Below are 21,782 nucleotides of genomic sequence, written 5' to 3' on the forward strand. Positions count from 1 at the left end.
GTACTGTATATAGCAGATCTACAAGCTCACCTCCATTTTACTGCATGCAACACCAGCATGCAACCAAGTATAAATGACACTTCAGACACTTTACTACAGTGCAGTGCAGAGTCCTTGCAGGTGCTATAACGAGAGATACCCGGGTATTATGAGTCGAATGCCTGATTCATGTAGTTACGCACCGGAAATGGCAGTTCTACAAGCTCATATCACATCACTGCACAATGTCTTATGAGCTTGTAGATCTGTTATTTATTTCTGGTGCGTGACACCCACACACAACTTGAAGTATAAAATGAAAGCTTGTTGCTTTGGATGTTACTGATGGGGGGGGGGGGGGGGGGGGGGATGTGTCGGCAATATTTAGTTAACAAAGTGCAAGTTGAACTAATGACATCTAACTGGCTGACAAATAGTACCTCTTTTCCCTTTTTTTTTGGAGAACCGCATACAAGATAAAATGTAATATAAGCCAGTGGGTTTTCCCCCTTTTCATTGGGCCCACCCTTTAGTAGTCACTGCCAGCTGTACCGATTATGCTCAAGTTATGCTTAGTTAATATACTCTTGTATCACTGTCGCGCGCCAAAAATAGCCGACCTACAAGCTCGGTGTGCTTTGGGGTACATTGGCTATTTTTGCCACACAATACTATTGTATCACGTCAGACCTTATTCTGCTGCGTGTCAAGCCCCCGAAGCCATCGATTGTGCTGCTGACAAAACGTTATTGTTACCACTCTCAAACTAGAGGCCGATGTGGACGATGTGTGAACGAATGTATGTTTTGATGTCTCAAGAGGTTTCTGGCAACAAGTGGCATTTACTGTATATGCACCTCCTGTCGGAGCAGCTGTAGAAATTCTATTGTATTTGGGCACGTTTTTTTAAATGGTACAAATGACGTGGTTTTGTCAACTGTAGCTTTGCTGTTGTGCACATAAATCAGTTGTGTGGGGTAGTGACACCATGTGTTTTCCAACCCTTGTGTGTGGACTTTTCCTGCATACAATGTGATGTGCATCTGTGTAAACTCATACCTAATTTTTTTTTATCACATATATTATGTACAGTACAAGATTTCAGTCTGTATATGTTGCATACAGTGTGAATACTGTGTGCAAACAATGTGTCCCAAAAGTGTGTGTGTGTGTGTGTGTGTGTGTGTGTGTGTGTCTGTGTGTGTGTGTGTGTGTGTCTGTGTCTGTGTCTGTGTCTGTGTGTGTGTGTGTGTGTGTGTGTGTGTGTGTGTGTGTGTGTGTGTGTGTGTGTGTGTGTGTGTGTGTGTGTGTGTGTGTGTGTGTGTGTGTCTGTGTCTGTGTGTGTGTGTGTGTGTGTCTGTGTGTGTGTGTGTGTGTGTGGTGCATGTCTCATGAAACTTGTCAGTTCCAGATCTTAAGGAAGCTATCCCAGGACCCAGTGGATACCGCCATGCCGTCGTCTGTCACACCTAGACAGCTCACACGATTGTCGTGGCCAGCCAAGACTCCTGTCGGGGAAAAAAAAGGGACAGGACATTTAGTAACCTACATATAATTATACAGTATAGATCGCCTATCGCCTAATATTCTATATAGTGCTAAAATATTGCCATAATGTTGCAGCCTGGTGAATTCGCTTTGGTAATACTGTAACTGAACACGTTGCTTTAATGAAATCTGTGAGAGACAAAGAAGGGCACATCCAAAAAGACCCGCAAGTCTAGTTAGCAGGCATTCAAAAGGGGGAAAGAACCTTCCAAGGAAGGGACCGCACACTCCAGGGAACGGAGACGGACAACTTACTGCATCAACATATTCATTAGCACGACGCGTATACATAAAAAGATTTAGTTTGCGTCGATTCATTGATAAAAGACAAAACTCAAATGCAAAACCTTGCTTCTTAATTATTCGATGAGCCTACGGGTTATTGGTTCTATAAATGTCGGTTTCACGATATATTTTACATTGATTAGCCAAGCCCCTACACTAGTTCCACTGTACCTGCTCGATCTCCCTTCATGGCGTCCCAGATGTTGCAGTTAAAGTCATCGTAGCCGGCTAACAGCAGACGTCCGGAGCGTGAGAAAGCCACAGAGGTGATGCCACAGATGATGTTGTCGTGGGAGTACAGGCTGAGCTCCTGGTCTGCACGCAGGTCAAACAGCCTGCAGGTGGCGTCGTCGGAGCCCGTGGCGAATGCGCTGCCGTTTGGAAAGAACTGAGGAGGAGGAGGAGGAGGAGGGAGGAGGAGCAAGCTCAGAACCGGTGTTGTTTTTGGCAGCAAAATTTAGATTTTTAGTTTTCTTGAATTAGTTTGACATTTTAGTCACCTGGAATGTTTTTTAGTGTTAGTCTAGTTTCAGTCGACTGAATATCCTAAGATTTTAGTAGGCTAAATCTACGGTTGATTTAGTCGAACAACATGAATTTTGGCGGGCCTTGATGCCGTTTTTTCACTTGCTGAAAATAGCCGATCTACAAGCTCACAGCGCAATGCAACCAAGTGTAAAATGACTTATACTGGATCTCTTGTCCACTAGTCCCTAACATTTTAGTCTATTTTTTATTTGTTGACGAAATTGTCAGTATATTTAGTCTTAGTTAGTTAGTCGTCATAGCTTAGTTTTCATTTAGTTTCCATTTAGTTTTCGTCAGTGGAAAAAGGTAGTCGACGAACATTTTTCGCCATAGTTTTAGTCGACGAAAACAACACCGCTCAGAACAGGATCTTTCCGCACAGATCCACACTTCTCAGGTCTGTCTTCGGACCTGCCTGCGAAGTGTGGATTTATTTTAAATAAACTGATCCAGGAAGAGGAATCAAGGCCACTGAGGACATGATTTAATGTCCAACGAGTCTGAACGGATTGAACTATATTCTAGACCACTGTGATCAGAAAGGGTTCACTTTACGTGTTCTGTCAAATCAAGCAAAGATATCTTATTTATTTCCTTTAATATTTATCCCACGATTATTGCAACCCATGTCTTTCACCCAGTGTCAAACTAATGTAATCCTGGCCGCTACACTTCCTCTGCCAACCTGGGGGGGGGGGGGGCAGCGGACTGACCTCATGCTTCTTTCTATGCATGAGGAGTCCAAGCTGCTTCTTTTCACCTGACAAGGGGAGAGTTTCCCCGGGCCGGACGTAGCACGTGGAAGTAACACATTATTCCGACTAGTTCCTTTGCCCTCCATCAGGCGGAGGTAGTTTAGAGACGTAAACTTTACGGCACATTTTTTCCCGCTTTTTCACAGAAGCGGACCATGTTTATTTTTCAAACACAATTCTTATATGAGGCGATCTAAAAATCCCCCTATGGGGATTATACAATGCAAATGAAAAGTACATGAACCTGTGGATTTGCGCCCTCTAAATATCAAACCGGTGGGTCCTTGTAAAATGTAAAAGCTTGAGAAACCAGTGAACTAGGTCACAACAACAACTCACGCAGACGGCGTTGATGTCCGACTCGTGGCCCGTGAAGGTCTGCCGGCACATGCTGTCCCTGATGTCCCACAGCTTGATGGAGGCGTCGCAGGCTCCCGACACAAAGGTGCGGAGGTCGGGGGACAGGGACAGGCTCATGACGTCGCCACTGTGGCCTGAGAACACCGTGGTTTGTTGACTCGTCTCGATGTCCCACAGTGCACTGGGGTAAAGAGCATAGCGAGTTAGAGAGTCCGATCCCTGTATGCAGTATTATAAGATCCTCACTGTTCATTTAAAGGACAACTTTAGTTTTTTGTTTTTTTTCATGTTTTAGGTTTGTTATTAGAGAAGTAAAATATAAAGATATTTTTTTCATTTGCTGCTTTCGTTCGTTTTAGGGATTTTAGCATGGGGCTAAATATGTATTTATTTACAATTTTGTATAGCGATTTATTTTTTTATTCTTTACTATAGTCCTACTAGACCCCAAGAAATTACATCTGGCCACAAAAGATCACAGGATCTACTGAATGTGTCAAACTGACATATTGAGCCTATGACACACATGAGTATAGGCTACCTTCACGTTCAGTAGATCCTGTGATCTTCTGTGGCCAGATGTAATTTCCTGGGGTATATTAGGACTATAGTAAATAATAAAATAATAAATCGCCATGATATTTTGTAAAACAATACATATTTAGCCCCATGCTCGAAATCCCCCGCCCCCCCCCCCCCCCTGTCAAAAACAGCAAAAATCCCTAAAACGAAAGAAAGCAGCAAATGAAAAAAAATTAAATAACACATCTTTACTTTTATACTTTCTCTCATAACAACCTAAAACATGAACCTTGGTTGAAAAAAAAAACTAAAGTTGTCCTTTAACTCTGAGTGAGTATAGATGTAACCAAATGGACCCTCGCCCTTTTTTTGTTAATGACATTTCGTCATTTTGTCCGACTGGGTCCATTATAGTTTACATTTGTACACTCGAGGGTTTAAAATGAACACGTGATTTTACTGCATCTATTGGTTTAAATAGTGCTATGTGCAGTTACTTGACTAAAGCGTGTGTGTTTGATCTTCATTTAAATGGGACTATACTCACCATGTGGTGTCCCCCGAACTTGTGATTATTTGATTGTCATCAACGAAACGGCAACAAGACAGGTAACCTATAGGAGGACATCGGAAACATCACTCGTTTCTAGCATTGAAGTAAGAAGCTATAGTAACACAGATGCAAAGCTGTCTTTCACGTCAACATGTGTAACCTGGGGGGACTTCTGTTTCCCCCACCGTAGTCTCTAGGTAGGTACGGTACGTACGGTAGTTAACCCATTCTGACCTGAGATCAGATTCATGCGAGGTTTCCACTGGACACACACTGGTCTGATTAACCCATTCTGACCTGAGATCAGATTCTAAAAATGTTCAGTCGTTCTTCGATTTTTCAAAAATAGCAGACCTACAAGCTCGTAGCGCGCCACTCGGTGGCGCGCTATGAGCTTGTAGATCTGCTATTTTTCAATAGCTAAAGCATAACAAAGCTTAAAACACCAAAATGGGTTCCCGGTCAGAATGGGTTAAGGTGATTTTAATTATAGAGCGCCTTTCAAAACAGCTGTCACAAGGTGCTGCACAATAAAATAAAGGGAATAACAATAACAAGAACATCTCAATCAAAAAATGAACCAACAATGAAATAAGAAACGGAGCAGCAAAGACGGTACCTAGAAATAGATAAGATAGAACAGTATACATAGAAATCAACAAGAAATTGAAGCAACCACTGGAGCAAGCCAAAATGTTTGCGGTATAGGCTATACAGATGAGTTCTTAGTAGCTTCTTAAAAGATGTCAACAGACACAGCGTTTCTAAAGTAGAGTGGTAAGTCATTCAGAGTGGATTTTAAAATTATTTTATTTGTCTTTAAATCTATAAATGGTCTGGCTCCTCTTTATTTGTCTGAACTTATTGAGGTTTATACTCCTACTAGGTCACTGCGGTCTGAGGGCCAGCTAAACCTCAGGGTCACAAAGAAGACCCGCTTGAAGTCCAGAGGCGACCGAGCTTTTTCCGTTGTAGCCCCTAAACTATGGAACGCACTCCCCTCCCACGTCAAATCGGCCCCCTCCATCGACAATTTTAAATCTCGCCTAAAGACCCACCTCTATACCTTGGCTTTTAACCCTGCTTGAGTTCCTTCGGTCCTTGTATATGTTTTGTCTCACTGTGATGCTTTTCTGTTGTTTTTCTGTAATGTGTCTCAGTTGTTTTCACTGTTTGTACTTTGTTTTCTCGCTGTTGTTTTTCTGTGTGGTAGCTGTAGTGCATTTGTTTTTATTTTTCTCCTGTACAGCACTTTGTAAACTCTGAGTTTTGAAACGTGCTATATAAATAAAGTGGATTGGATTGGATTGGATTGGATTCCACAGCGTAGGTGTGCAGACAAATGTGTAAGCCCCATAGTCCTAGAGCAGTGGTTCCCAAAGTGGGGTCCGGGGACCCCCAGGGGGGTCCTTGAGGGAGTTCCAGGGGGTCCCCAGCTAAATGGTAGTTTTGAACCAAATGGACCCTTATGGGTCTGTAACTCTGAGAGTGTTAGGGTCCATTTGGTTCCATTTGTACACTCTCAGAGTTAAATTAACATTGATCGTACAATATAAATTGGGGTCTCAGAGATAGAAATGCCATTAAATGGGGGGGGTCTGTAGACAAATAGGCCCATGCATGTCATATGATGATATGCATGTCCTCTGCTAGAGCCGTGAAGATCTTCTCTTCCCCTGGCATATCTCTTCAAATGGGGGTCCGCGGGCTAATCAGTGTCAATTTGGGGGTCCTTGACATGAAAAAGTTTGGGAACCCCCTGTCCTTGAGAAGGTCGTGTTTCAGTGTTTCACCTAACATAACCAGAATCACCACCACCTCCATTATGCAACTGCTAAATCGAATCTGGGCAGTGTGTGAGTTGTTTTCAGTGCATGTATGAGTATGAGATGGCCATGTACAACCCAGATTCGGCACAAACAAGGGACTACATTATTTTCGCTCCTATGCCACCAAAATGTGGAATGCCCTACCGACAGATTGCCTGCTAGCATTTAATGAAAAATTCGGATCTAATTCACGCCAGCATTTTTTAAATTTGAGCTCTTATTTTGAAAAGCCGCCATTTCCGGTCAGTTAGCAGTAGACCTAAACTGGGAATCTACACGGAGCTGCGCATGCCTTGTTGACAATGTGAATCCAGACCGGAGCTCTGGGGAGCTCCGCATTGTCGGCTCTGCGCCGTCAAAGAAACGTTGTTTTGATACGAGAGGCGATTGAAAGAAACGGATAGAATGGATCATTATGGTGACGGCGATCTAAGATGGACGATCCCGTGCTGTGCTAACAACACAGCTAGCTAACCGGCTAACGTGAGTAGCATTATGGGTCGCTCGATCGAATGCACTATAAAAGCGCAATTGGCGAAGATCGTCGCCAATGGCACTGAAAGTATTAAGACATGCGAATCCCTTGACTCCTTCAAAACCGCTCTCAAAGGGCACCTACGGTCGGCTGCAATTAGAAACTGGCCCCCGTAACATCTGAATCTCCCCCCCACCCCTTTTCCCCCTAACTGGATACGTTTAGTTTTTTCAATCTATGATGATTTCCTGTTTTTGGCTATGTAGAAGAGTATATTTGTACGTCTCTAATTGTTATGATGAATTGAATATGGTCGGCCCTATTGTAAACAAGTGTAATACTTTATGGTATTGTCCACAGTTAACCGTTTTGTATTGAGTTGTGCTCGAAATGTACTGTAATAATTCTCCAATCTGTTGATACATTCATCAATCAGTCGACAGTGCAGCTTTACCTGTGTGTCCAGGTAGTTCCCGGCTGACCCTGACGTTGCCCTCGCGGGTCTTCAAGCAGTAAATGGAGCAGATGTTGTCCAGACCTCCACAGGCCACATAGTTCCCAGAGGGAGCGTATGCACACGTCATTACCCAAGAGGAGCGCAGGGGAATGGCATGCATCTACGAGAGATAAGATATACACCAGTGTCAGGCAGGGGGGAGATATATTATTTCCCTGGCTCTAAAGAGAAATGGTTATTCTTATGGTTAAAGGTTTGTAGAGCCAGGCTTACAATTAGGAAACATTTTCAAGGTTTTTTTTTTAAGTGAGCCGTGTTCCAGAAAAGGTTGAATGAGAACCCACGGCATTAGACGATGTTACTTTGACTTTTACCTTGTTAGTGGTGTAGCTGTCCCAGATGATTAGCTTTCCATCTTGAGAGGCACTGACCAGAAGTCTGTGGAGACAGATGCTTGAAACATTTTATACTATTCCTGTACAGATATTATAACCATGTGCATCAACACTAGACATATTCGCTATACTAGATACTATCGATTATTCAGAACTTAATTTAAACACAACCTCAATCATGTTCTCGATAGTGACTGCAGGTCTACAAGGCGAAATGGTCAAAAATTCAGAAAATTGTGAAAACTGATATTCGTGTGTGTGCACTGTTGGGAGTTTGATAGTAAATACTGAATAACCAAAGGAATTTCAAATGCATATTGTATGTTTACAGTGTTCCAAGAAGGCTCTCTCCTGTCCTGTGGGGGAGATGTGTTTTCAGCGTCCACCCAGCTGATGCTATGACGACGTCGCGTCGGGTCATGAGGAGCGCTCCGGGGGGAGCAGACAGTTAGGGGTAAGCGTCTTGCTCAGCGACACTGTGACATAGACATTAGACATGGGCGGGGACCGCTTCTCTACCAAGACACAGCTGCCGCAGTATGTATGCTAGCACAGCAGATCCCTTGGCCAGTGTGTTTTTTTTTCTTTTCGCTGTTCTAGATACAAGTGCTTCCCAAACACTTTTTGATGGGTCGTGTGAATAAATATCCCTACATTTCTTTGTATCCTACATTTTATTTGTATTTAAGCAAAAACTAAAAAATCTTCATGAATCAAAAACAAACTCAAATGATTTTTCTAAATCTAATAGATACATTTTTTAAATCTAAGAAATGTAATTAATTAGAAAATAAATGTTTAAGAAGTAGGAAAATAGCCGATCTACAAGCTCGCAAGGCGGCGTTTCAAAGCTGGTATAAGAGAAGGGCCTAATTAACCATATGAACCCCTATTCTGAGCGTGTCACAATAGGTTCAGGGTTGTCTTTGTTGTTACATTGTGTACAGTTTACATAAAAGTAAAAACTGTTTTAGATAGCAAATAGCTTCTTCATGATAGGCAAACATTTAGCAAAATCACACCCATGTGAAATAAGTGGTGCAACTCCGTGTGAGGGCGTTCCAGACCCACAGGGTGCCGGCCCGGTTCTGGCGAGCCGCCCCGCGTCCGAAACGGTCGAGAAATGACAGAGTTACCATGTGGGGGTTCCCCGGGGGGTCCCCGGTACATCCCGACCCCCCCAGGAACGTGCCGGGGGGGGGGGGGGCATCCCGGTTCCGGCGACATAATTAATTCAAATGATCATAGTATAAGATCAGGCTGCAGGCACAGCTGTCGCAGAGGTGACACCGTTCAGAGATGGGAAGTAACGAAGTACAAGTACTGATCATACTGTAGGATTCAGCTGGCTACAAGTACTTCGTTACTGTACTTAAGTACTTTTTACTTTTACTCGTTACATTTTAAACAGAAGAATCTGTACTTTCTACCTCTTACATAATACCAAACAGGCTTGCCGGCTCGTTACTTTAGTTCAATCGATTGACAACGAGATTACTGCGTTCTTTCTGTCTTGGATGCATATCAATGGTGATGGTCCGTTGTGTCCTCCTAGCCTATAGCTACTACTGTAGGTGTTCTGTCTGAAGCAGTCTAAAGAGCTGGATAACAGTGGCCGATGGATTCGTGAGAAATGTAATTACAGAGGTGATGTTTGTACGGTAAAAATCCATAATTGTGACAACAGTAAAGTTTGCTGATTATGCAAGTTGTCACGTTCTGTGACGTGTTATGTTTTCTTGTGTACCCTGTTCTTGGTTTTTGTTATTGTTTTACCTTTCTGTTGTGTTTCTGTGATCTTGATGGTTTGTATTCCTCGTTTCTTAGTTGCAGTTTTGCCTCGCACTGTGAACCTTTATTATGTAGTCATGTTTTGTGCCTTCCTGTCTGCCCCTGTAGTTCTGTTCCTGCCTTGTCTCACTAGTCCTGTGATTGCCCATGTTTCCACCTGTGTCCCCTTAGTTCCCCAGCCTATCCCAGTCTTGATTGTCAGTGGTGTTCACCTGTGTCTAGTTATCCCATGTCTATAAGTTTGCCCTTGTGTGTTCAGTTCCTTGTTCGTTCGTAAAATGTTGTCAGTGGTTTTTTGTTCCTCGTGATTTTCCATGTTCCTAGTATTTTGCCTTGCTCCTAGTTTTTCCTCGTGTTCCAGTGTTTTGTTTGTTCCTGATTTTGGTTAATAAAACCCCCTTGTATTCGACCTGCCTGTCCTCTGCCTTTGTTTGCGCTTGGGTCCAACATCTACCTGTCCTGAACCGTGACACAAGTAAGTAGAATAACATTTGATGCACTGGGTTAATAAATAGGTCTAGAGGTTATTTCAAGTGATCGGCTCCCACTAGTTAGCCACAGCACATCCCTGATTAAATACATCGTGTCAGTACTAAGCTAAAATACGCCAGAGACACTTTCAAATGAGAGGGCGATTCGATACACGAGCAAGATATTGAAGTAAAGCTGCCAGGTTGTCATGGATGCCTCAGCAGAACACACTGCAAGCAACACATCGCATACACATACAGGTGAAAGAAACACAAGACAGATAAATCATAAATGTATGTTAAAACGTTATACCACTCAATGGAGGAGACATCTCCAAGAATGCTTTATCAACTTTCTCAATAAGCTGTCCCTGGCCGCCACCCAGCACACCGTCAAAGACGGTGCTAACACAGACGCCCACCAACACAGTATAATCTGTGATACCCGTTGATTTGATCTGATTTACTGCCTCAACGGATCAGACGAGCCACGTTATGAAGGATTAGTCTGAACTCTGAATTGGTCAAGTAGTGGAAGTAGCCTGCGCAGAATGCTCAAAATTGTAACTTGGCTAATAAATCTATTTGTGTAACATGGCTCCATGCCATTGTGTGTGGAATAAATGTTAACACACTATTCCGATTAAGAACTCTGTTCCACCTGTAGCCAATGAAAGTATAATGTGAGTGGCATTTCTGCATCTTTTAAATTGAATAGCCTTCAAATTATCTGAGGTGAGGTTACAGTTAGCTTTGCACAGAAAACACCTGGTAAAAGAATATTTTCTTCTACTCTAAAAGTACTTTTCTTAGCCTCTACTTTTACTTGAGTCATTTTTTGAATAAGTTCTTTTACTCTTTGTACTTTGTACTTCAACTAGAATACAGTGCAGAATGAGTACTTTCCCCATCTCTGACCGTTTTTAAGGCGGAAAACCATGGCCTGTCTTGTTACAATGTAATGTCTAGGTATTAAGTTAAGGTAGTGAAGTTGCTCATATTTATTTGATACTGAACTGACTTCCTTTCCTGAAAGCAAAACAGAGCTGTTCATTCAGGTTGTGTTTTTCATACAACAGTATAGTTACAAATATTACTTTATCCATTTAGCCCCGGCTAGCATAACCGACCAATGATGGCGTTACGTATATAAGTCCATTCTTGGCGGCATAGTGGAAGCGTCATTCCTCAAAATGATGCGGCTCTGGAGGCGATTGAACTAGAGAATGAATGCATTAACCCAATTGAAGCCCAAGCTGTTCTGGGGGGGGAACATTCACCAGAAATGGCCACTCATTGAACTACCAAATGTAGATTAGACTACAGGGTTTGTTTTGAGGCGTGACAGAGATGACATTTTCTTCTATCTCTATACCTGGAGTTAAAGGAGGGAGATGTGACGATAGGTTGCATGCTAAAAAATCATAAATACAGTAGGTGCCCCTGCTGAGTACTCATTTCTCATCATCAACACATCTTAGTTATTCGTGTTTTAAAATAATACAACATTTGTAGCCTTTGGTACACAGGTATAAGTCAACAGTGGCGAAGCCCTCGCCTTGAGCCACCCATGCATTCGTAGGCCTTATTCATTCTGTGAGGGAATTTCTGTTTAAGCTTCAAACCAGCTGATGGCTGCTCAGATGGTCATGATGAGCGCTCTGCCCACCAAGCTACAGCCACCTCCAAAGTGCACCCATATAGATCTTACTACCGTAGTACTCAACCCACCTTGAGTCGGTGCCCCAGTGCATGGCATAGATCTTAGCAAGGTGACCGCGAAGAGTGCGCCTTGTCCGCATCTGAATCCTCCCTACAGGATCCAGACCCGCAGTTATCTGTAAATCAAACAGAGACACGTTTATCAAAAACATTGCATTTTGGTTCCGCATAGTTACAACATTATTGTTACTTACAAGCTCACAATGCGTCGCAAGAGTAGTGCCCTGTCGTCGTCCCCAAGCGTCGCAAGAGTAGTGCCCCCCCCCCCCCCCAAGCGTTGCAAGAGTAGTGCCCCCCCCCCCCCAAGCGTTGCAAGAGTAGTGCCCCCCCCCAAACGTTGCACGAGTAGTGCCCCCCCCCAAACGTTGCAAGAGTAGTGCCCCCCCCCCAAGCGTTGCAAGAGTAGTGCCCCCCCCCCCAAGCGTCGCAAGAGTAGTGCCCCCCCCCCAAGCGTCGCAAGAGTAGTGCCCTGCCCCCCCCCCCAAGCGTCGCAAGAGTAGTGCCCCGCCCCCCCCCCAAGCGTTGCAAGAGTAGTGCCCCCCCCCCCCCCCAAGCGTTGCAAGAGTAGTGCCCTGCCCCCCCCCCCAAGCGTCGCAAGTGTAGTGCCCCCCCCCCCCCCCCCCAAGCGTCGCAAGAGTAGTGCCCTGCCCCCCTCCCCCCCCCCCCCCAAGCGTTGCAAGAGTAGTGCCCCAGTATAGTACACTCTTCCCAAAGACTGGGCATCTCTAGTCCCCACTCTTCTGGGAAATAAAATGCTGCCCAGATGTCTCTATAGTACCCACTCCCTGTAGTGTAACATGGTAAACAAATCCTTACTTATTCCAAAAATGTCCCCCACTTATTCATGCATGAGCGTTATTAGTTAGTTAGTTATATGTATCAATAGTATTAGTGACGCCTTAATGACGGTTACTGAACGTAATTATGAAGTAATGATACTAATGCATTAAAATAAAACCACACAAGGCACCCAGGTATTGGGGAAATTGACACTGACCTGTGTCAACGTTGAATCCCCGCAGGCTTTCCTGGCATCCTAACAAACATGGAATCATCGCATTAATTAAAAGAAAATATCTCATCTCATCTCCTTTTTTTGTCTCTCTCTCTTGCAACATTGGTTCCAAAGAGGATGAGAATATGACATGAGATCCTCTCGACAAATAGGCTTACATTGTGTGTTGGTGAGGAGAGAAACGTTCTTGCGATTTTAAAAGGAAATCAGTAATTAGAGGTGGAAATGAGATACATGTGACTTCACTAATAACTTGACGTTTCTATATACTTTAAAATGTACTTTCACCTTTGTGTTCAGCCATATTCTACTCTTACTTAGGGTAAGTTTAATTTATAGATAATATAAGAGTAGTAGGTAAATGGGTATGTATCATTTTGGACTTGTTTTATAACCCAGAGGACCTTGAGATACATCACTGAGGAGTGAGGATACGTCCCAGGTGCATCCATGCAATGTTTTTTAGTTCTTAGTAGTTCTATTTATAGGGACTCATAGGAATAGACTATGTGACAACCGGGAATAGTCCACCATGGTGACCACCCGAGAGATGGTTGGCAACCGGAATGTAGACGGCCCCTCGGGTAAGCAGGGTGGGTTAGCGCCCCAGCCTGTGTCAGCTGTGAGGATGAAGCCCAAAAAACCCGCGTGAGGCCTTTAGGAGGGCCATTCAAGCCGCAAGTGAAGCCTGCGGCACCACCGTTTCCCTGCCGGTGGAGCCTGCAGAATCCACCACTACAGAATGAAGTGTCTGGTGCTGGGAATCTGGTGCAACGCACAGGTCCTGGCTGCACCTGGTGAGAGCAGGAGTGGAGTGGACCTGGTGAGGAGTAGGAGGTGCCCGGCCAGGAGTCAACCCACAGTGCCTATAGTCCCTCCACGCGCCGGATGGCTCGCCTGGTACCGGATGGCCCGCCCAGTACCGGCAGAGTAGTTCTGGAGCAGCGGATTGTGTGTCCCTGGTTTTTCCCTAATGGGACCGATCGAGGGTAGCTACTGGGACGTAAGTCGGGACTTGATCACCCCGGCTGGGTCGCCTGAGTGAGGGGTATGATGTTCGAGAGACCCGAAACCCCGATGACCTTGGGATACATCACTGAGGATACGTCCCAGGTGCATCCATGCGATGTTTTATAGTTCTATAATGGCTGAAATACATGAGCTGAAAATGACCCCTCATATTATTTGCAGGGTCACACAAAAATGTGCCATTACAGCATTATACAGCTGTGGTACACACAGCATGCCCAAATACGCTACAGTAGCAGTATCTTTTCATGAGTTACCGGTAAGTTGAACGTGTACTTGAGTCATTTTGTAAACAAATTACCTTTAGTTCACGCTGCAAGATTTTAGCGCTGATTATCCAATCACCTTTTTTTTCACCAACAAAGCCTCAGATCAAACTAATCAATGTAATCAAGATTGGACACAAATCGGGGTTAGCTGATGCTATAATGTTATAATATAATTTTACATGAATACAATCTGTATAGTAATGTCCAGTATGCCATCTCACAGATGAACGCAGGGATGGAATTAGAATAGAAACAGTCGGAGGGGAAATTGTATACCACGGTTGCTCAAGTAAAATAATCATAACAAAACAGACGACTTTGAAAGGTGTGCGGTGTGTAGACTGAGGACATTACCCTGGCAAGTAGGGCTGCAACTATCGATTAGGCCTATTTTTCATTCTATTGATGATTTTTTTCTATGAAAGTATGCGTGTTGTTTTTAGTATTATTTAAATATCACGGAATCGACACAAAAACATAGATTTTTCATACTATGGTGTCACACAAATAGCAGAAATCTGTATGCATACAAGCTCACAACGTGTCGCGAGTTAACGTAACGTGTTGTGAGCTTGTAGATCTGCTACTTTACTCTTACAGTTTTTTCACCCAGTGTCAATTGTCTTGTAATGTAATCCTGGGTTTCCCCGCGGTTGCACGTAGCGCGTGGAAAGAAAACGCTATTCCAACCGGTTCCTTGCAAACTCCACACAGAAAGTCCCTTTTGACAACCCCAACTATATGGTATGGGCACTGATGATACGGGCGAGAGAACACACCCCCACGCATACTTTAGCCCTTTCTGATTTTTATTTTTTTTAATCATCAGTCATTTGCATTGCTCCCCACAATTTGTATAACAAATTGATTACTTTGATTAACTGTTGCACACCTAATGACTAAGCACATCCTTCAGAGCTCTGTATAGTGTATTTTCTGTTATATTGTGGGGATCGGCTGAAAATAGCCGATCGTCAAGCTCACAGCGCAACGGCGCGCGTTTGTTTGTGAGCATGTCGATCTGCTGTCTGGAAAGCTTTCCCCACGATACAGATGCTGGCGTTTTCAAGTGGTTAAATTAGCTAAACGTAATATTGTTTGGTAGAAAAAAGGCCAGCTCAGACTTACTCGTATCTGGTTCCGAAGTTGCTCGGCCTCCTGGCGTAGCTGCTCCAACTCACTCATGATGGATTATCTCCTGGGCCGTCGACCGCTGCGCAGGGTGTTGTAGGGCTGTCACGGTTACACATTTAAGTTGACCATTAATTCATTTGTCACACAATTAATTGCGATTAACGCAATTATCGGGATATGTGAATTCAAATTGAATTCCTGTTTGTTTTTTTAGTCTTCATAATCAACAAATTGCACAGGGCAGAAAATGCATTGAAGTATGATTTCTTTTTTTTTTTTCAATATGGAAACACCCTTTGTCAAGTCCCGCTCCTGGTTGTGCCCCTATTTGCAACCATTGGTTGCCGTTTCGTGGTTGGACAAAAATCCTTTCTCTCCATCCACCACCATTGAAATAAGGTGTTTTTCAGTTGCTTCGTATTGATATTATGTGCATTCAATTCTTATTTTAAACTTGGTGTCAGTAAAAAGGAACAACACAGGGGCAGCACGGTGACCGGGCATATCATGTTTGGTTTTAGTGTTTTCCAAAAATTATGTTTTAGCAAATTCAACATAAACAAGGGCGGAAGGAACATGGCAGCAAGAGCCTGCTGGTTAGTCAGTTGGGGACCAATCAGAAGGCTGACAGCATGCTGGTTAGTCAGTTGGGGACCAATCAGAAGGCTGACAAATGGTGAATTATCAGAATTATGACAAGAGATTAAAAAAAAAACATTTAATCTACATGGTACAGTAGGTGGTTCTCAACCTTTTCTGGGTCAGGGCTCACTTGAAAGTCTCAAAAGTGTCCGTGGCCCACCCAAGGGCAGCGGTCAGATGGGTGGGGCCACATCCATTTTCTGAGCTTGTTTATTTTTTACTTTATCAATCTTTTTTTTTGTTTTACATTTTTTACATCAATGTTATATTATCATTAAATTAAACTAAGTGTCTTGCCAATTGTTGAGGGGTCCACATGTTGAGAACATACAGGTGAATGAACGTTCCATTTGGTGCAGCAGATCAGTGCATTTCTGCTCTTTCAGAATGCTCACATCGGTTCCATTTCAAACACATCACCGTTCCATGATATAGCACTAAAATTAAGCCAATTCTGTGACAGCTAATGCATTTTGACCCGGGCCCTGGGAAAAAAATATTTTAATCTCTGGGCTTTACTGAATTCATACAGTGAGAAAAGCCCTGTAATCTGTTTATGACAGTGCAGCCATATCTGGTTTAACTGAGGAAACATAATCTGTAATGACTAAGCTTCTATGGAGTATCGCAGTCAGGCATCGTCTGAATGAATAGGCCTACTCCCTTTAAAAATTAATCACCACTGGTTCACAAACAATAGGCCCAGAGTCAGTAGACCACAGAGCCCTTTCTACGGGTTGTGAGTAAATACCCCCCCCTTTTGAAGTGTTGTAAAGGGTTTCAAATAAATAACATATATTGAAAGAAATAATCCATGAATTAAAAGAAAAATGTGGAAATAGCATTGATGTAAATAGGTTTTCAATGTGGGGTGGTCTTTTAGACGGCTCCCAGGGACATCGTATGAGTCCTATACTTCAACGTCGTTCGAGACGAGTATACAGTATGCCGAGTACAGTATTGCATCCCAGGACCCCCCGGGGGATGACACGATTCCGTCCTTTCTCAATTTAGTTGAGTCTAATGGTGCAGATGAAATGATGCAAAGACACGTTGTCGAGTGGATTTGGAGCAACTACACGCATCATTGGGTCTTTGCAACGTCACGACGCTGGCTTCCATTGACGATGAACGGTAGACTGCATCTATTACATTTGCCTGTGTGCGCATGCACCATATGGATGCAGGCTATTTGCATCACTGAAATAGAGCCATTTTTTTTTACTATTAAATAGGGCTTAAGTTATTCATTCATCATGTGTTTTTGTAAGTCTGCTAAAACTGGACACAATGTAAAGTGTTCTATGTGGCTACCTCCCCTCCCACACTATGATGGAAGGCCACTGTGAAATCAAATAGTCACACTTTTAGACTGATAAGTAACTAAACTGCGCCAAAGTTGTATCACCATGGCATGTTCCCAATATGGATGATCCTTGCTAGCCACAAAATGGTTGCACATCCCAAAACTGTATCCCTAAATTCCTCGACGCTCCAAAGGGCCGAGAGACGGTTTTAGCGTTGTCCCAGCGGTGTGATATGTGTCCCGTTTGCGCGTTGAACGCACGTCGTCCCACGTTGAACGCACGTGATTCAACGCATGGTATTCAATGGTCCCAAACCACACCAAAAGGGTCACCACCATGCAACTCCACGCAACCGTTTGGACCCATGGCGACCCTTTGGTGTGGTTAGGGCTTAATGGGCACTTGCATTTGCATTTTGCGGGCCCATTCAAATTCACATGAAAACACTACACTGTGAACTGCAATGTGTAGATTTGCATGAACCGTCACTTTTATGCCACTCACTATGCAAACGTTGAGCGGGTAAAACATTCTATAGAACAGTGGTTCCCAAACCTTTTATCTCGAGACCCAAAAGAGAAATGTGATGTTTTGAGTCCCGTCCCGTCCCCTCCCCTCCCCCCCCCCCCCCCCCTGGGACTCAAAACTAGTGAAATAGCAGATCTACTACCTCACAATGTGTTGAATTTGTGACACGTTGTGAGCTTGTGTAGATCTATTTTCACTACCTTAATTTTTCTAACGTATGTAATTATTATATATTGTATGTATGTATGAATGTCTTTTGAAGAATATTTGGCTTTTTTTCTGGAAAAAATAAAAAATATATATAGTTTTAACACACCACCATTTGAAACAAAACTAATTAAAAGGGGCTATTATTTACCGATGACCCATAATAAAAAATGGGTCTAAAACGACCAAAACGTGGGTCCTGATCCTGACCTATTAACGTATATAATAACCACCGTTTGTGTTGATTTCCATACTCTAAAAAAAAACAGGAATATGCACACAGTAGGCCTAGCAGCTATACACAGTAGGAGGGAGAGCAATTAGCTAGGTCATTGTTCCCTGGGGGTGGGGTGGGGGGTGCTCTGACCAGATGGATCACACAGCACTAATGGAAGCCAATGGGGGTACATCAGTGGGTCCCATGCAGTCTCCTGGCACAGCTGTTCATTTTTTTTACCCAGGAAAAGCACAGAGAGGGGTGGTGCATCACAGATTACAATTTGAGTGGGCTTGGCACACCACCATTGTCCAGTAGGATGATCAAACGAATAATTGTGTCGGTGTGTGTGTGTGTGTGTGTGTGTGTGTGTGTGTGTGTGTGTGTGTGTGTGTGTGTGTGTGTGTGTGTGTTTTCCCTTTTTACCTCCTTTATGATGAATTCCTGTTCTGTTCTTTGGCTATGTAGAAGTGTCTATTTGTACGTCTCTAAATGTTTTGATGAAATGAACAATTGGGTGGACCCTCTTGTAAACAAGTGTAATGCTTAATTGGGGTCGTCCACTCACAGTTAACAGTCTTTGTATTTACATTTGTGCTTGACATGAACTGCATAATTCTGCAAACTGTTAATAAATATTCCAATCAAAACCAAAGTGTGTGTGTGTGTGTGTGTGTGTGTGTGTGTGTGTGTGTGTGTGTGTGTGTGTGTGTGTGTGTGTGTGTGTGTGTGTGAGAAGGAGGGAGGTATAGGGAGATGGTGACATCTTTGACAGATAAGTCAGACCTATAGTTTATGTCACATCACATCAAGCCTGTTTAAATCCACCAAGATGTTTTGATTTGTACAATATTTCACATCCTCACGTGCAGAGGCATACATCCCAATACTGTCAAAAAGCAAAGTGCCATATGACTAAATACTTCATTATATTTGCCCGTGGACCCCCGAATATGTTGTGCCAGCTAGGGACCCTCACACAAGATGCATTTGTGTTAATTGTTAAAATGTTTCTAAAGTATAGGCTAAACGTTTCACATTTCTTTCCTCCAATATATTTGGAAAATAGCATATCCACAAGCTCGGCACACTTCACATCATGATGCTTGTATACTGCTATATTATCCCACCAGATATAGGATGAAACTGGTTTAATAGAATCTTATGCTATATTAACTGGACCCCCAGGGACCCCTGGGGGTGTGTGTCTTCCCCCCCCCCCCCCCCCCCCCCCCCCACTTCGTTTTAACTGGTTTTATTTATATTATTGGCCTTGGAAGTCATCATGTGCTAATGTAATGTAATGAATGTAATGTAAGTATAATGTAAGTGACAGTTAGTCCAAGAACATGCAAACTGACGGTATACAGTCCACACCCCTTGAATGTACAGCATTATATGATAGGATGATATGTCCATGAGTTTATACATATAGCATCCATGGCCTGAAAATAAGACTGAAATGGCTATAAACGCATTGCCATAATATGCTGCATTCTCATGTCAGAAGAGCAGATATTGCTTTTGCCGAGCACTATATATATGGCTGGCTTTAATAATCCGTTATATATCTGTTCAATGTATCTGTAAAATTACAGCAGCACTAACTAAGCAAGCCCTATTAAGCACCAGTAAGGTTTACGGCGGTTCCTCCCATAGGTCTATAAATAATATCCGCAGTAAAAGGGAAATAGATTGTATTGTTAAAACACATTCCACCGGGGGTTATACTGTAACGTATAGTTCACTGAATTTGGACTTTATTATGTCGTTTCGGTATCATCAAAAATGGCAAGACAGCCCTATTTAAGCTTCGTTATAATGTAGAGATCGCAGCAGCCATGGATGATGAAAGGCCTTGACCACATCTGTCTTAAAAATACGGATGTAAAATGTATGTGATCGAAATGATGATCCATGAATATAGGCCCATCACTGGGTTGGCACACCATCCAGCCATCTTACACCCAATAGCTGGCTATTATAGCCTACAATATAGTCTCAGGATTTGATAATAGATGACTACCTGTTAATGCTCCCGATGATGTTGCAGCTTTTCTGGCGTGGAAACAATGTTTCACAATGTGTCCCTTTTTCCTTTTTTTAAATTCACAATGAGGTTGCAGAGAAGATACTGTGCAAGTCCCACTTTGCTTCGTGTCACGATTCGGCTATTTCAAATCAAATGTACAGTGTTTCCAGAACGTTTAACAGGCCTATAGAGAATCCATATCTCCCGTTTTAATGGACCTCTTGAAAAGATGAAATCTGCTGTTGTGTTGCCGTTTCCTCTTCAGACTGCCTTGCCTTTTTACATCCGAGAACTTCGCAAAAACATACCCGTCTATGCGACATAAGCGCAACTATAAGCTCGTACTTCGTCCACAAATCGACGAATATCCATGAAATGCTGCGATGAATAAATACGATTCAATCGGTTTTTTTTTTTACTCAGATTGTCGTTTTCGTGACGTTGTCCTCGTTTCCTTCCTCTTACTTTGCGAGGCTATTCTCCTCCCTCTCCCCTCACTGACACTTCATGATGACTGTCGCCTCCTCGTCCAAATATGATCCACTGGATCAATTGCAATGCGTTGCGGCTTAATGCGACTTTATAACGCGGTCAAAATGCGACTTGGAGCAGGAAAACCCACCCACCGACAATCTACACGGATTTCGCAAAGAACATTGTCGTGAAACGAGCAGTCCAAATAGGTTAGATGTCCGTATAGCTCCTTGTGTAGTCTAGTCTATGCTGTGCTGTAGCCTGTGTAAATATTTGGCCTACCAAAACGCGTAGGCTAATAGTAGAGCTCAATCACGCGATAAATGCTTGCAAAAGGATCTCATGAGCACAAATAAACCACACCCATCTCTCTTAAAGACCCCCAAATCCCTGTGCGACTCTGCAGCTTTCCACAGCACACTGCACCTTGGATTGGAAAGCCCTCTCTTTGAAATTGCGGCTAAATTTCAACAATGCGAGTTGTTTTATTCACGAAAAACAAAATACAACAATTAGGATAGGAGTTGTGAGGAATATCATCAGATCCTTTTTTTTGTTACATGCCTTGAAGACTTGAAGTAGCACCTGAGACCTCATATTAATTACTGTAGCACTATAGCACATCATCGTCATGATCCCTGGAGCTATACCCAGGCTGAACTTTTAATTATCCATGCCTTGATATGTGACTAATGTGACGGGTGAAGTTTAGCTGACTGACTCTTGAAGCAAAATTATTTCTATCTCTATCTATCTATCTATCTATCTATCTATCTATCTATCTATCTATCTATCTATCTATCTATCTATCTATCTATCTATCTATCTATCTATCTATCTATCTATCTATCTATCTATCTATCTATCTATCTACTGTATCTATCTATATATATGCACCAAGTCTCTGTCTGTGTGTAACTCGAGAACCGTTCGCCTCACCGACTTCAAATTCGATACACGCGTTCCACACCCCCACAGGGAGTGCAGTGCCCGGTGTCGAGTCGGTCGGACCCACGGTTGTCCAGAACCGCCCCAAATAGGCCTCTGCTCCGGGCTCTGGATATGGCCCCTTGACATCTGCATATAGACTCCATATTTGGGCATGCCTGATAAAGAACTCCATATATGGGCATAAAAGGGACACATATACCCTGTGTCATATACCCTGAAGAAGGCAACTTGCTTGCCGAAACGTTGGTTTATTAAAAGGTTTCTAGCATCGAGACTACGAGCAGTGCGGCCTCTTTTCTTATATGTCA

The 21,782-nt window shown here is 43.2% G+C and overlaps 1 protein-coding gene across 1 annotated transcript; it reads right to left on the reverse strand.

Moving 5' to 3' along the window:
* Positions 1-353: 353 nt before the first annotated feature.
* On the reverse strand, positions 354-20,827 carry gnb2 (guanine nucleotide binding protein (G protein), beta polypeptide 2). The gene is made up of 10 exons (XM_080779633.1): positions 20,044-20,827; positions 15,111-15,215; positions 12,667-12,705; positions 11,679-11,785; positions 7,666-7,729; positions 7,289-7,451; positions 4,525-4,591; positions 3,435-3,636; positions 1,984-2,200; positions 354-1,487 (listed from the first exon to the last, which is right to left on the reverse strand). The coding sequence occupies exons 2-10, from the start codon at positions 15,165-15,167 to the stop codon at positions 1,381-1,383; spliced, it is 1,023 nt and encodes a 340-aa protein (XP_080635759.1). The 5' UTR covers positions 15,168-15,215; positions 20,044-20,827; the 3' UTR covers positions 354-1,380.
* Positions 20,828-21,782: the final 955 nt, after the last annotated feature.

The sequence above is a fragment of the Protomyctophum bolini genome (genome assembly GCF_963924005.1).
Source record: "Protomyctophum bolini genome assembly, chromosome: 13".
In the NCBI taxonomy this organism is placed as follows: Eukaryota; Metazoa; Chordata; class Actinopteri; order Myctophiformes; family Myctophidae; genus Protomyctophum; species Protomyctophum bolini.

What these genes read in the sequence shown, in the direction of transcription:
- gnb2 (XM_080779633.1), bottom strand. Translation starts at nt 15,167, where the DNA reads ATGAGTGAGTTGGAGCAGCTACGCCAGGAGGCCGAGCAACTTCGGAAC. An exon ending in CACTGGGGCACCGACTCAAG is followed by an intron (nt 7,730 to 11,678) that starts GTGGGTTGAGTA and finishes CTGTCTCCACAG; the next exon opens with ACTTCTGGTCAGTGCCTCTC. An exon ending in AGTTCGGGGGACACCACATG is followed by an intron (nt 3,637 to 4,524) that starts GTGAGTATAGTC and finishes TCTTTACCCCAG; the next exon opens with TGCACTGTGGGACATCGAGA.